We start from the raw sequence: 12,215 nt of genomic DNA, 5'->3' as shown, positions 1-12,215 counted from the left end.
ACCCATGTGAGGATCCAGGGAAGAGCATGCCGGGCAAAAGTTGGAGCTAGTGCAAAGGCCCTGGGGTAGGAGTAAGTTTGATGTGTTTCAGGAGTAGAAAAAAAGGCAGTACAACTGGAGCACAGTGAATCAGGGTAGAAGTCTTACAAGACGATGTCTGAGAAGCAGAGAGCTGTGCAGGGGATGATCAGAAGTTTGTAATAGGAAGCAACAGTCAATTTTTAAGCAGGAAAAATGCTTGGTCTAATTTATGTTTTGGAGACTAGATGTGGCTATTACCAGAGTCTGCAGCCCCAAGCCCCTCCACAGGGCCCCCTGGACATCTTTTTCTTCGCCTGGCTTGCTGACGTGTTTCAGAGACCAGACCAGCTCCTACCTACAGGGAGGGGTGCCCTTGAGCCATCCTTCCTAGTCACCCCTCCCTGCCTACTCTAACATTCCCAAGCCCTCTTAGGCTTCAAGACACAGGGGAGGGGCCTGGGTGGCTTAGTCAGTGACGCATCTGACTCTTGATTTCAGCCCAGGTCATGATCTCAGGGTCCAGGGATCGAGCCCCACGTAGGACTCAACACTCAGTGGGGAGTCTGCTTGACGATTCTCTCTCCCTCTCCTTCTGCCCCTACCGGCCACACCCCACTCATGCTCTCTCTCTCTAAAATAAATAAATAAATCTAAAAAAAAAAAAAAAAAAAGACCCAGGGGAGCAAACCATTTCACTCCCCCCATTCCTAAGACCGCCCCCCTGTTATCAGGTGGACTGCGGAGATCTCAGGCCATGAGGCTGTGACCCAACCTATCCAAAAATGTCACTGGAGGCTCTTGGTGTCACCGTGAGAAAGAATTTTAGGACTGACACAACACAGCAACGAGCAGTACAAGCAGAAAAGTTGATTAAAGCAAAAGTACCCTCTGGAGACATGAGAGCGGTCAAGCTCGAGGGAGAGCTGTGTCCACTGGGGTTTGGGTCTCCATGTTTTATTGACAGTTGTTAACAAGGAATTGGAATATTCATTACTGGGGGCAGGGATTTCTTGGAAGCAGGGTGGTTTCCTGTCACGGCACCCTTAGGGAGGAGATTTTAGTATGGTAATGCAGTCTGATGAAGGAATAATGTGAACTTCCGTCTACTTTGTCAGCCATCTTGGGCCTGTCTGGTTTGATGCAGTTTCTTGTGGTTTTGTTCTCTCGTCCTGCCAGGTCAGGTCAGGCCTCTGACCTTCTCGTCGTTGGCCATGACTTCCCCTTTGCTGGCCTCCAGGGATCCTGTAAGAGCCGAACTAACCGCCTACTCTAACATTCCCAAGCCCTCATTCCCAGCATTGACCTCTTTTGGCATCACACACCTGGAACGTGTGGTCCCATCAGAGACAATACTGCCCCCTATCCACAGTCCATAGGTTCTAAGGCCATAAAACTCTAGAAAACAAAAACCATAGTTTCAATGTCTGGAATTTTTGGTTGTGAAGAGCAGTAGGTGGGTACAGGAGACAACCTAAACCCTAACTCTAACTTCTTTTTACTCCAATTCCATTCAGGCCACACACCCCACACCCAGTCGGGGCCTTATCCCAGCCTCTGCTCCTGCTTGAGACTGAGTGGCACAGGGTCCAGTGCAAGTGCTTTCTTCCCACAGGCCCCTATATCCAAGCTCTTCTCTCCATCCACACAGCACGTCAAGAATGCACAGAATCCGGCACGCTAAATCCACATTGAGTAAGGAAACATTTGTCAGAAAAATAAGCTGCAGAGACATCAATCTGCTAAAAGATGCGCCTAATTTACATCACTAAACAGAACACTTCTCACTCTGAAGCAGCTGCGCTCAGATTGATTCACGGTGTCCCTGTCTTCCCCAAGAACAACTGGTGTATACTTGCCCGGCATTTGCAAATTAGAAGTCTCCTGGAGGTTTTCTCAGAACAAATGGCTGGTCCACTCCAAAGTTAAATTCAAGTCTCAAAGACAAGACTTATTGAGAACTCTTTAAGTAGCAGTTTTTCATGGCTGCACCTTCTTCCCCTCCAAGTGGTCTGTGTTGTCTCTGCCAAAAGAATCCTGAGGAGATGACTCGTCCGGGGAGAGGGAATCAGCCCCCCGGAATTGTGGGAGAGACCGTGTGCTGGTGGTCACTCCTTCGCACAGGAATCTCTGGAGCTCCAGAGAGCAAGCACTGGGAGGTGCCATGTTGTCAGAACTCAGGATGAGCTTCAGAGGCACAGGGAGTCCTCCCAGGCCTGGGCCCCTATTAATGACCAGGCATCATGCCACGCACTTCACGTGCATTGTCCTATCTGTACAATGACCTGAAATGTCGGTATTACTGGCCCATTTTACAGATGTGCCCATCAAGGCACAGTGACACCTCCCTTGACCAAAGACTTGACCATGGTCCCATTACAATAAGAGGCAGAGCTGGGACTCAACCTGAAGCCCGACCCCAAAGCCCATATTCTTTCTACTATATCACATCCCTTATATACTTAACTTCCTACAAACCTGCAGCAGTATCTGTGCAGGTATATCCAGGGGAAGGCAGCTGATACTTCAAAATCTTGCAATCAACTGTCTTCTTTTAGCCTGGTGGCTAAATTTGATATTACCATATTCCATTATAATCACTTGGAAGCGGTCTCTGATTTTTTTTTTCTTGCTGGGGTTTCCCTTACTTAGTTTCAAGCTTACGATAACTGGCTCATTTTTAAATTTCTAGAATATCCCCACGTCCATTCAGGAAATATTCTAGAACATTCCCTGAATGGAAATGGGGCAAGCGTAAAGTGTGTTGATAACTAACTCCCATGTAAAAAGTCTCCAAACCACCTATGGAATCTGGCAGAGCGAAAGCTCAAGGGAAGCCCTGGGGTTCACTCAAAACAGGGGGCAGAAGGCCAGGAGATGTGGGCTCTCAACCCAAAGCTTGTTATTCTTCAAGGTACGTGGCGAATGCATATTATCCCATGTGATGTTGGTGATGACTGACTCTTTTTTAGAGATTGACGCCCCCAAGAATCTGCGGGTGGGCTCACACACGGCGACCAGCCTTGACCTCGAGTGGGACAACAGTGAAGCAGAGGTCCAGGAGTACAAGGTCGTGTATAGCACCCTGGCGGGAGAGCAGTACCACGAGCTGCTGGTCCCCAAGAGCATCGGTCCAACCACCAGAGCCACCCTCACAGGTGAGCACGCCCTGCCTCCTGAGTCCACACCCTCGCAGCTCTCTCCCCAGTCCACCCACCCCCTCACTAGCCATCGCCAGTTCCCACTCATTCAGTCTCTCAAGTAGCTGTCACATGTCTACTGCTCTCCATTGTCTGCTGTCACCTGGCCGAAACTACTACAGGTCTCGTCTTCACCACTGCAAATAGCCTCCACACCTTCTCTCCCGACCCCGACCATCCTCTTTACACCCTCAGCAATCTCTTCAACGACGTTGTCCCATTCTGCACACATTGCAGGGATTTCCCATTGCTCCTGGGATAACCCCCAACCCTAGCGCGCCCACATCCCCTTCTCTCCCTTTCCTTACGCATCTCCTGGTGCTCCCCCTGCTCTAGGACCGAAGGTCTGCATCAGACAGTTCCTCCAGCACCTTTTCCCTGCTGCCAGGGGGCTTGGTGCGTGCCGTTCCCGCTGCCTGTCAGGCTCTCCCAGCACCCTCTTCACCCGGTTATGCCTGCTTCTCTGGTTCACTTGTCACTCTCTGGGGAGCCTGTGTGGTCCCCAGGCGAGGTCAGGTCATCCTGTCCTGCTGCCTCATCTCACGGGTGACCACTGCCGTCACAGAGCCGCTGAGTTATCACTGTATGCTTGAGGGTGTGATTATCCCGCTGTAAGTCTCCACCCTGGATCTAAAGTTCTGTGAATGGGACCATATTTAGTTTTGCTCATTATTGTCTCCCCAGTGTCCAGAGAAGTGCCTTACACTAGGTCCTAGATAAGTGATGGACGGATGGATGGACGGAAGAAAGTGCAAACATTCACTACGGGGGCATAGACTACAAGATAGAGTGAGAGCCCGCTCATACCTATATACCCCGTAAAGAGTTTGAATCTATTCTTGAGGGCAATGGGGAGTCATTGAGGGATTTTAAGAAAGGTGATGTAATGACTCCATATTGCAGCTGAAGTGTGGAGAGCGGGGTGGGGGGAGGGGAGCAAGGTCGGGGCAGAGATGGGTCAGGTGGCTCTGCTGGAATCAAAGGCAGAACTGGTGATGGCACAGACGAAGTCAACACCCTAGGTCACCATGCCACTTGGCTGGGGAGCACTCCCTGTCCCCATGGGGATGTGGGCTCCAGCCAGTGCTCCTCCCGGGCCCTTAGACATGCCCACCCAGGAAAACCTGCCCACTGGACTTCACTGAAATGTGGGCCATCGTTTCCAGGTGAAGGAGACCACGCAAAGCAGCAGCCCAGGGGCCACCAGTGCGCTCACAGAGACTCTGCTTAACTTGTGTCTTGGCTTCGTGCAAGAGCATTTGCCATCTTAGTAGACAAGGGATACGTAGCACAGAGTGTACACAGTAAACAAGGGCATATCATCAAAGCTGTTTTCCTCCCAGACTGCCTTGCAAAATGAGGCCAGCTAAAGTAAATATAATAAATGCTTTTTCCAGACAGACGCTCTCCTAGAAGCTCAGCAAGGAGATGGAAAGATGTGCTGACCAAGCAGGTTAATGGGGGTGAATTAAACATAGCAGGAACATACCAGCTGGCGGAAAGGCCTCTACAGAGAGATGGAGACATTCACAAAGATTAAGCTAAACAACAAAAAAAAAAAAACTGAAATGATGTAGGAGGGAGCTGAGTCTAAGCGTAGCCCGTCCCTGCCTGGAACCGCAGGCTGATTTGGCAATTAGCAATTTACAAAAATGATGGCTAGTTGTTCGGATGGAGGATATGCCATAAAATCATGAGTGATATAGAGAAGAATCCAGCCACATCCTCATTATTATTTCCCATGGTTGGCAAAGAAGATTCTACATTCATTGATCATCTGTCTTATTCCGGGCCCTCTCACGTAATTACGGCTTCTTTAATCTTTACAACGACCTTGTGACAGATGTTACCATCCCCATTTTATGGATGAGGAAATCAAGGCTCAGAGAGTTTGGAAACTTGCCCAAGCTCACAAAGCCAGCAAGGGGCACAGCTGTGACTCAAAGGCAGCTCTTCAGAGACTTGCCAAAAGCTTCCCATTGCATGGCTGCTTGTACTAAAGAACTAGAATGTAAAGGACAGTCAAGACATAAATGCTGTAACTTATGCAGATGGAAAAACTATTATTGAGGAGTGGGCTTAGCTAGGCCAATTTTTTGGTTAGAGTCAGGCTTGTGAAATAAAACTATAAATATATATTACACATAATTATCCTGGGGAGCTCACTGCTGGGAAGATTTATAAAGGCAAATACCTTTATGAGATTTAAGAAGGAATTACAGGCATGCAAGGAAATCAGGTATGTCTGTACTTGCTGAGATGCGAATTACAAGGGTTGTTGGCTCTCGTGCTGTGGTGCCTGGAGGAAGAGGAGGACCTATCGTGCAGGAGGGAAAGCGAAAGGAGGGAGATATTTGACCCCAACTCTAGATGAGTTGTGTTCTTTCCCTTACTCTCCAACTTGGAAACTGAAGAGGAGAATTTTTCAGCCTCTGAGGCCTGTGTTAGGCTGTGTTTTGTTTTGTTTTCTGGCTCCAAACAAGTCATTTGTTTGCAAGTAGAAAGCAAGACCCTGGCCACGGGTGGAAGGGGCATTTCAGGCTCACCGGTGGCCCTTCGTCCCTGGCCAGAGAGCAAATGCGGAAACCTCCCACTCCCCCATCCCCACCTTTCCTATCTCCTAGTCAAGAATAACTGGGGAACCCGCAGATACAGAGAGCAGATTGGGGGTTGTCAGGGGTCGAGGATGGGGGGGAGGTGGGCAAAACGGGTGAAGGCAGTCAGAGGCACAAACTTGCAGTTATTAAGTAAGTGGGGTAGAGCGTACAGCGTGGTGACCACAATCATACCCGACTGTATACATGAAAGCTGCTAAGAAAGCAGATCTTACAAATTCTCATCACATGAAAAATCAGAACTCCGTGTGGTGATGGACGCTAACCAGACTTATTGTGGTGACCGTTTCATATGCTGATATTGAATTACTAGGTTGTACACCTGAAACTAATGTTGTATGTCCATTTTATCTCAATGTTCTAAAAAGAGAAAGAAAAATAATAATAATCGAGACTCTTCGCATAGAGTCCAACAGCCATTTGATCTTCTATGGTTTCGAATCCCTGCAAAGCTCAGACTGGATGAGCGGCAGTCTGGCCTCTGCCCGGGACAAGGTCACACTCCCCTTCCTCTCTCGGCTGACTCCACACCCCTCCCCCGCCCCCCGTCCTGTGGCATCTGTCGTTGCTGCTACCTGCAGGAGCCCTCACCTTCACAGCCCCCATTGGCCCCTCCGCTGTGGGCCACCAGCCCTTGCTGACTCTCTGGGCCTCTGAGGCAGGCCGAGGGCTCGCAGCAAGCCCCCCCCCCCCGCCCCCCACATGCCTCCTCCTCGACAGCACAGAGGCCAGGCTTGGGCACGAAATGCCAAGCATTTCTTTTCCATTATTCGCTCCAGTCGATGCCCGGTGAATTCCCTCGGGAGTATGAATTTGTTTCTGAACAACAGACTCCGTGTCTGCAATGATTTTTTTTCTCTCTGCTCTGGTGGCTTCTGTGTCCTTAATGATAACTTCTTTAGGCTCAGCCTCTTGGCCGGGACGATGCGTGCTTGGCCTGTGTGCCAGACCTGGAGTCCCAAGGGGTCCTGAGTGTTAGATAGTTTACAGGCGCATCAAGGTATCTCGAGGTTAGAACGGGCAGCGCTTACCAGGGACGGGCACCCCCACTGTTTTCTGGGTAGCAGTGGAAAACAAGAAACCCTGTAGAAAACTCGGAGTGGAAGAGGGAGGGGAGGGGGACGATGTGGGGACAGTGAGGAAAGAAGAAGATTTTCGGTCCTTGACTAGAATTGGGTCAAAAAACCCTGCCCATCTGACCCGTGCAAATGATCAACACGGCTCTGTGTCCAAGGTGACTCCTCTCTATTTGTCCTCAGAAAGGGCTGTGGCTGCAGTGTTTTGCCAAGATGGAAAAGGGATTTGTCCTCAGCCATCTACACGTGTTTGCCTGGTGCTGCCCCACGAATGGGCGCCCACGCTTGAGGAGCCCTGTGGCCAAGAGAAAGGTCAAAGGGGCTGGTCCCTATGGCCATGTGAGTGTAGGCTCTAACCCAGACCCCCAGAGCTAGCCCATTGCATCCCTGAGCAGCCCCGTGGGGGTCCGCCCGAGAGCCTCCCGATGGCACCTCCCACCCAGCTGCCTCTCTCTGCCCCGTGACGAACTCCATCCCCAGGCCACAGGCTGCCGATCAGACAAATCATCCACCGGGCTTGGGAAGCCCTTGAAGATTCCTACAGACACCACGGTACAACACAAAATTGCAGGAAAACAAAGACCCGCAGCCAGCCACACACAACACACTCACGCACACACGCACACATTCACACACACTCACGCGCACGAGGCTGGCACTGCAAGTCGGGTGTGCAAGTGACCACCTTCAGGGCGGCTGGTTTTGCTGGGGACTTGGAACGGAAGCCTCTACCCAAACCCACATTTTCTCCTGGGGCTCGAGTGAGGGTCTAGTGGTAAGAAGGGGGTTCCTCAAGGTGCAAAGGTAGACGTGCTTGTCCACAGGAGGATTTTCCATGAAGAAATCTGAGCCTCCCAGGGAAGTCCAGCTGGCAGAGCAGTGCAGACCAAGGCACTTGATGTTCCCTTCACCCTGTCTGCACTCCCTGATGTGCCAGGGCACAAACACCAGACCAAGTGCCAGACCTTCAACGCCCTGCAGGCTCTTCTGGGGGAGGAGGAGGAGTCAGGCAATGGGCCTGTGGCCGGGGCCAGGCTGCTCAGACTCCTTCAGGTGAAGTCACAGCGACCCCAAGTGGCCACTTTGGGAAGGCGCTCTCTGAACAAGGTGCCACCTTCCAGGGGCCAGAAAGTGGGGAGTGGGCGCAGAGACCCAAGAAGAGAGAAGAGAAAGGGCAGAAGCCTCCACACCCCTCTTCCTCACAGGACTGGCCTATAAAGGTGGCTGTCCCCTTATTTGTGTTGAAGGACCAGCGCCAGGGAACCAGGAGAAAAGCCAGGTGGGAATTCATTTCCTTTGGCTTCAACAGGAAGTGCTTGTTTATAGTGAAGACCCAGAGATGGGTTGTTCCTGTAGGACAGGAGGTGATGAGCCATGTTTCTCATTAATCTCACTGGCAACAAGAGAGTTGTATTGAAGAATGTTCCTTATTATTATTATTATTATTATTATTGTTATTATTAATATAGGTTTGTGGGGCCAGTCCTTTCCTTAATTAAAGTCAGCCCACTCAAAAAACAGGTAGATGTCCTCCAAAGCCTGATTCATTCAGGGTCCCCTGGAGAAGCATCTACCATCACCCAGAAAAATCAGGATAGGGAGCCTGGGAGCTTAAACCCCCACTATATTAAAAAACAGATTGCTGCCCATCTGGTGTGATTTCAGGGGTTCTCAGAAGATCGTCTGTCTGTCTCCAAAAATTTCCCATCTATGAAATCTCTAGTACCCAAATTCCACTGCTGGAACTTTCACTGTGAGGTCCCTGGTTTTCATGAATTATTTAACCAGCTCCCCCTTTGCATCTATTATTCCTTCTGCCTGCGATGCCCTTTCTCTACCTAAATACCTCTGATCCTTCAAAACCCAGTCGAGACATCCCCTCCGAAGTCTTCCCAATGCTGCCATCACCCTGGTTACGCTGCTTCCATGCACCATATGTTCTTTCACTCGATATGGACTGAATTATACAAAAAATCAACCCCCTTGACCCAAGACCTAAGAGTCTAGTGAGGAGACCAACATGAAAACTAACACAACAGTACAAGAACATGATTGCTGTAAAAACTGAGAGATGGACTACAAACTCCTTGGGCACAGGGTCTTCAGGTTGCCCTTCCCTTTGAGAGCAGGTGTCCTGTAAATGCACTAGGGTTAACCAAACTCTCACCCCAGTTTGGAAGACTGGAGGCTCACAGTTCTCGGGAGACGAGCCCAGGGATTTGGAGATGGAAAGAGTCCCTATTTCTATGGGTCCACCTGAACCCAATCAAGCCTGCAGATCCCAGGGGGTCTTATTCATGTTTTTTGCTGGCAAGAGGGAGCAATCTCAGCTTCTTGGGCCTGCTTCCCCCCACGACTTCCCTGCTAGCAGCAGGAAGCTGGAAGAATCAGCTTCCTAAACAGGGGGAAGTGAGTCATTCTACTTTCATTGCCCACAGTCCTTGCAATGCAGGGAAGAATTTGCTCACTCCCGTTGCTCTTCAGCCCTAATTAATCTCTTCCTGATCCCATGTCCCATCTTGCCCACCAGAGAATTCCATATCTCTTTCCCTCTACCTTTCCTAATCTTGGCTAGCTTTCAAGGTTCAACTGGAGTCTCTTCTCTAGAAAGCTTCCCCTGGCCACTACTGTCCATGCTGATCTTATCCCCCCTCTGAAACGATTTCCTTAGTTAGCAAGCCATGGAGTGGTGCCAAATTCCTCCAATTCCAATCTGCTACTCCACTCCCCTCCACTAGCCTGTAAGATTCTTAGGGACAGGGACCATGCTATGTATGACAGGTCAGAAAAAACAAAGGACTTGAGTTCCAAAGCCAATTTTATTGTCTATTAGCCTCATGACCTCAGTCAAGGAATGGACTTCTCTGAGCCTCTATTTGCTCATCAGTAATGCCCTCCCAGCAGAGCTGCAGGGGAATTAAATGAGATAATAGGCACACCCTCTAAGAAATTAGAGCTAGTCGTAGGACTCTTGACCATCAGACACTCAAAAACATTGCCTTCAATTTTTATCCCTCCCTTCTTCCCTCCTTTTCTTCTTCAGTATTTTTCTAGATTACCTACTGCAGGCGGCTCAGTGCTTGGCATATGGTGGGTGCTCAAAAAATAATTTTCTCCTTCAGTACAGATTTCTTTTTATGTCATTAAGGGAAGGGCAAGGGTGATGTCCATTGAGCTTGCCCTGGCATCCCCTATGCCCGGCACAAAGGAAGCCCTCAGTGATGTTTGGTGAGTGAATGAACTGCGTGCTTTGGGAGTTCAGAGAAGAATGGGTGTGCCGTGAAAGCGTTGAGAAAGGCATCAGCCTCCAAGCTGAACAAAGGAAGTTCTATACGGCATGGAGAGTGGTGGTTTCCTATGGGATGAATTTTCTGAGCTATTGTGAAGCAAGGCAACAGAGCCATTCATATGCCACCACTTTCAGGAAGTGGACGGAAAGATAAAGGGAGCATTGATGGAGAGCAATGGGGTCTTTAAAAAGTGAGAAATCCCTAGGAGTCCACAGAGTGCTGATGTATAAGTGTGCTGGTGTGCCTCCGATACACATTTTCGTTTCCAGCAGAACTGTATTTTACCTGCTGGCAAAGAGCAACAATTCACTTGTAGCACAGGAAGAAAGCTACAGAAAATCAAAGGGAAGCAGCAGGCAGGAACTTATAAGCGAGTCCCACTTTCCCATCCCCTAGACAGAAAGCCTGGGACGAGACTACTTTAAATTCTGCTCTGCCGTTTTCTGGGAAAAGATGATTCCGTTGTAAATTATTGAACATTTCATTTAAGCTTCATAAATAAGAAACTCAGATGAAAACGTTACATGTTAGATCCGTTTGGCAACATATAATTTCTGTCTTACTCCCTTGATCTGTCACCCTTCATCTACGTCAGAGAATTTCTACTTCATTATAGGCAATTGAAGGTTTCAATCAGATGCCTAAGAAAAGTAGTTTATGCCCCAAAGGTAATCTAATTTCTCCAACCAAGGATGTACCTGGGGCTCGCTGAACATATTGATGGAGATAAATGTGTGCCTGGAACGGCTCTGGGGGCGTTGCAATCACCCACTCAATCTAGTGACAGGTACTCCCCCCAGCCAAGGGGCTGGCTCCTCACTGACAGCCGGACTTCCTGAATCACTGGTTTCGTCGGAGCCAACAGGCTAAGCCTCAGCAAACTGATGACAGGTGTGCCAAGGACCAGCCTTTTGTCTGCCTGGGGCACACAAAAAAAGACTTAAGATCCTGGAATAGTCCTCTGAGCAAGATAATAATGATACTGGCTACGATCAGGACGGGCCAGGCACTGTACTTCGTTTCATCCTCATGATGACCTTCCAAGATACATACCATTGCTCTTCCCATTCTACAGAAACGGAAGCTCAAAGATACCGAGTATCAAAGTTAACAGCAGTAGAAAGTGGCAGAGCCTGAATGTTCATGGAAGCACGGCAGACCTCAAAATCTGTGAAATTTCAAACTTGACCTCCATTGGTACTGACACTTTAGAGAAAGAAAGAATGAAGGGTTGGGAAGTGGATGGAGCTGGTTCGAGAAAGGGAAAAGAGGGCTGGTTCTGATGCACTCCTTCAAGGGAGCCTGGGCAGTAAGGCCTGGAGGTTCTGCCATACTCAAGGGGGATTTATTGCGTTGGCTCTACTAAAGCTATACTGAGGAGGGGTGCAGAACCTTCTGGCTACCATGCAGCATTCCCCTTCATTAAATCAAGCCACTTGTGGGGCACGTAGGGGGTGCAGTCAGTCAAGCATCTGACTCTTGGTTTCAGCTCAGGTCGTGATCTCAGAGTCATGATCTTAGGGTCCTGACATTGAGCCCATGTCAGACCCCAAGCTTGGTGGGGAGTCTGCTTGAGATGTTCTCTCTCCCTCTCCTTCTGCCCCTCCCCACTCTCTCTCTCAAATAAATAGACAAATCTTCTTTTTTAAAAAAGCCATTTGTTAAGGAAAGGTTGCTCAACGCATTTCCTGTCAAAATCATTCCTATTACCTCAGGGATCCTGGGGAAGTCACAGCTGCTCAGGGGAGGGGAGGACATTGGGGGCAGGCTGGGACATTCCACTCCTCCTAAAAGTCCTGAACTTTGCCTTAGTTTCTTTTTATAATATGATGGTGTACTGCTTTGAATAGTGCCCACCCCACCCCCAAATTCATGTCCAACTGGAACCTGTGAATGTGACCTTATTTGGAAATAGGGTCTTTACAGATGAAATCAAATTAAAATGAGGTCAAAACAGATTAAGGTGGGCCCTAAATGCAATGTGACCAGTGTCTTCATAAGAAGGGGAGAAGACAC

General features: G+C 49.2%; 1 protein-coding gene across 2 annotated transcripts in view; it reads left to right on the top strand.

Annotated features, from left to right (window-relative positions):
• Positions 1-12,215, top strand: part of TNR (tenascin R) — a 79,470-nt gene that overhangs the window by 24,950 nt on the left and 42,305 nt on the right. For both annotated transcript variants that reach the window (XM_026509298.3, XM_057315544.1), the window contains exon 7: positions 2,991-3,176. In XM_026509298.3, the coding sequence (XP_026365083.1) occupies positions 2,991-3,176 (186 nt within the window). The remainder of the gene's footprint in view (positions 1-2,990; positions 3,177-12,215) is intronic.

This window comes from Ursus arctos, unplaced genomic scaffold (genome assembly GCF_023065955.2).
Source record: "Ursus arctos isolate Adak ecotype North America unplaced genomic scaffold, UrsArc2.0 scaffold_2, whole genome shotgun sequence".
NCBI classification, from domain to species: Eukaryota; Metazoa; Chordata; class Mammalia; order Carnivora; family Ursidae; genus Ursus; species Ursus arctos.
The sequence above is the reverse complement of the archived record's forward strand: the minus strand, read 5'-3'. Positions and strand labels throughout refer to the sequence as shown.